The following is a 2,330-nucleotide window of genomic DNA, read 5'->3' as shown; positions in this document are numbered from 1 at the left end:
AGTAGGGTAGCGAAGTAGCCAGGGTTGCACGTGTCATCAGAATTCTAGTATAAGGAAGTGATGGGAAGGGAAAGGTGATTACAAAATACGGATACGTAAGGGTTGTGTTTATTTACTATCATAGGAAAATGGGAAGAATTTATCACACATGGTATCAGAGCTGATGCCTTCACCCAAACCGTAGACGCCGGCGGTGAAGAAGGAGGTGAGGGCGCCTGCTTTGATTAGGCTTACTGTAAGTTTGTTTGAAGCTCCGGAGTCTAGTCTACCAATGGGTGCTATGGTGTGTCCTCCCCTCTAAGGTCTCGCTTGGATAATCGACTCTTACGACCCACACAGGAGAGGGTTTTTCCCAACCGTTCATGCCTCTCGGCTATGAAATAAAAGAGTGGGCTCTTTGAAGCTAGGTATTAAGCACAGGAAGGTATGGGAATATAGCGAGCACTTTCTTAAACCGAGATGTGAGACTACTAAAGAGGCAGGTAAAGTGGGAAGTGGGATTCATGATGCAAGCTTATGAAGAAAAAAAGAGATCTCATTAATGCTTCTAAAAATAGTTATAGCAATCCCTCGCCATCTGAGCCAGAACGAATCCCAGTCAAATCTCTAAATGCTTTTGGCATTCTTTTCCCTCGCATTTCCCTAATTCTTTTATTAATATGGGAATGGGAGCAAATGAGGAGGCATCGAGTCGAAGAAATGAATTGCTCTTTGGCTAGTGGAAATGGGGTTCTTGTCGTCAACGAAGTAACTGCTCTATTTGGAGAGTGGAGCCAGCCTCAAAGCCGCCTTGGTTCTATAGTAATCTCTCAGTGTTTGAGTTGACTAATCCGATGGTACTTGAAGAAGAGTGAAACGATGAGATTTCCTTATAGGAGGAGAAAGGGATTCCTGTTGCTTTTGGGTGGGTCCAATCAAGGTACGAAAAAACTCTTTTCCCACGGCTCACTAATACGATCCTATCTTACCATTCTTCTATCCTTCTTCATCACGGGACAGAAGCATAACGCTGATCTATGGACGAAGGAAGGTATCAGAAAATTCATTATGACCTAGACCTAAACCAGGCTGATATTGAACAGAGGAGGAGTTCTTGTTACTACTTCTTGCTGGCACCAAAAGAAGTTTCGCCTGATTCGGACCTTTTGTGGTGGTCTGCCAAGGACAGCACCTAAAAACAACCCTTGTTCCATGGAATATTCCCTTTTACGATTGGAGAACCTGGCTTTGATGACATTCCTGAGGAAGGTATTTCCCCTACTAGGCTCGTTGCTTCGCTTATTAAAGATCAGAGAAGCGAATGCCTCTCGTAATTGATTGAAAAGTGCTCGCCTCTAGTTCCGGCAGATGCCTGCCATGTACCATCCGTGGAGGAAGTAGTTGGTTATTGGAAGTATAGGATTATTTCTCAAGTGTCACCAAGGATACACCCCACTTACTAAATAGGCCTGTGGATGCGGCATCTGGCTCTATGCGATGAAAGCAATGGGAAATGAGATTCTGGGTTTGATTACTAGTACAAACAAGTTCAAAGCTAGCGAGAGCATAAAGAGCGGTAGATTCCATTCAACTGGTAGGTCAAGCCCTTACCCATAACACTTATTCAAAATGGGCTATCCGAAGGAGGAGATCAATAATTACACTATCAATATGGGTAGGCTGCTATATCTAGAAAGAGAAGATGAAAGGTTTTGGATTATTAGCAAAGGTACTTATCTTATTACTCATCTAGGCACTTACAAACCTATTTATTTACAAGTTCCACATGGGTCTGGTCAGGAAGACTCGGAATCATTCTCACAGCCACCCCACACGGGAGCGGCTTCTCCGCCAATCGATCATCACTTGCATACAAAAAAAAGCCCCTTTTCCAATGGAAACCTGGGGAAATACAGTTGCTCAATTCATTCGATTACGAAATAGCGTATAAAGTGATTCTTGCAATTTCACTGCAGGCAGCGTAGCAATTCTCGCGGGAATCTCGGTCTTGTTTGGGCCGATTCCTTAACGAGAGCCTAGTCGAAAGCGCCCATAAAAAGAGTAAATCATTTTCGGTATGGGTACGCTGGCCCCTACGAGGGGCGGTAAGCAAGGTAGAGACCAGGGAGCAGGACCGCGAAGGGTCTTCCCATCGCTTCTTGTTATTGTCTTTGTCCGAGATGCCCGGTTCACCAAATGAGAATTCAAATCGAGATTGTGTGAAGTAAAGATCTTTTTCTTGAAAGCGGATTTCTCCCTTCAAAATATCATCCATCTAATTTGTTAAAGTATGGAATTCTCACCCAGAGCTGCGGAACTCACGACTCTATTAGAAAGTAGAATGACCAACT

The 2,330-nt window shown here is 43.9% G+C and overlaps 1 protein-coding gene across 1 annotated transcript in view; it reads left to right on the top strand.

The window, feature by feature from the left end:
* The first annotated feature begins 2,027 nt into the window (after nt 1–2,027).
* The window catches only part of LOC123115044 (ATP synthase subunit alpha, mitochondrial-like), a 3,174-nt gene continuing 2,871 nt past the window's right edge, over nt 2,028–2,330 (top strand). Inside the window, exon 1 of the mRNA XM_044536334.1 lies at nt 2,028–2,330. This exon is cut by the window's right edge and continues 1,440 nt beyond it. Within this exon, the coding sequence (XP_044392269.1) occupies nt 2,270–2,330 (61 nt within the window). The 5' untranslated portion in view covers nt 2,028–2,269.

This window comes from Triticum aestivum, chromosome 5B (genome assembly GCF_018294505.1).
Source record: "Triticum aestivum cultivar Chinese Spring chromosome 5B, IWGSC CS RefSeq v2.1, whole genome shotgun sequence".
Taxonomy (NCBI): domain Eukaryota; kingdom Viridiplantae; phylum Streptophyta; class Magnoliopsida; order Poales; family Poaceae; genus Triticum; species Triticum aestivum.
This window is presented reverse-complemented; position numbering and strand designations above follow the sequence as displayed.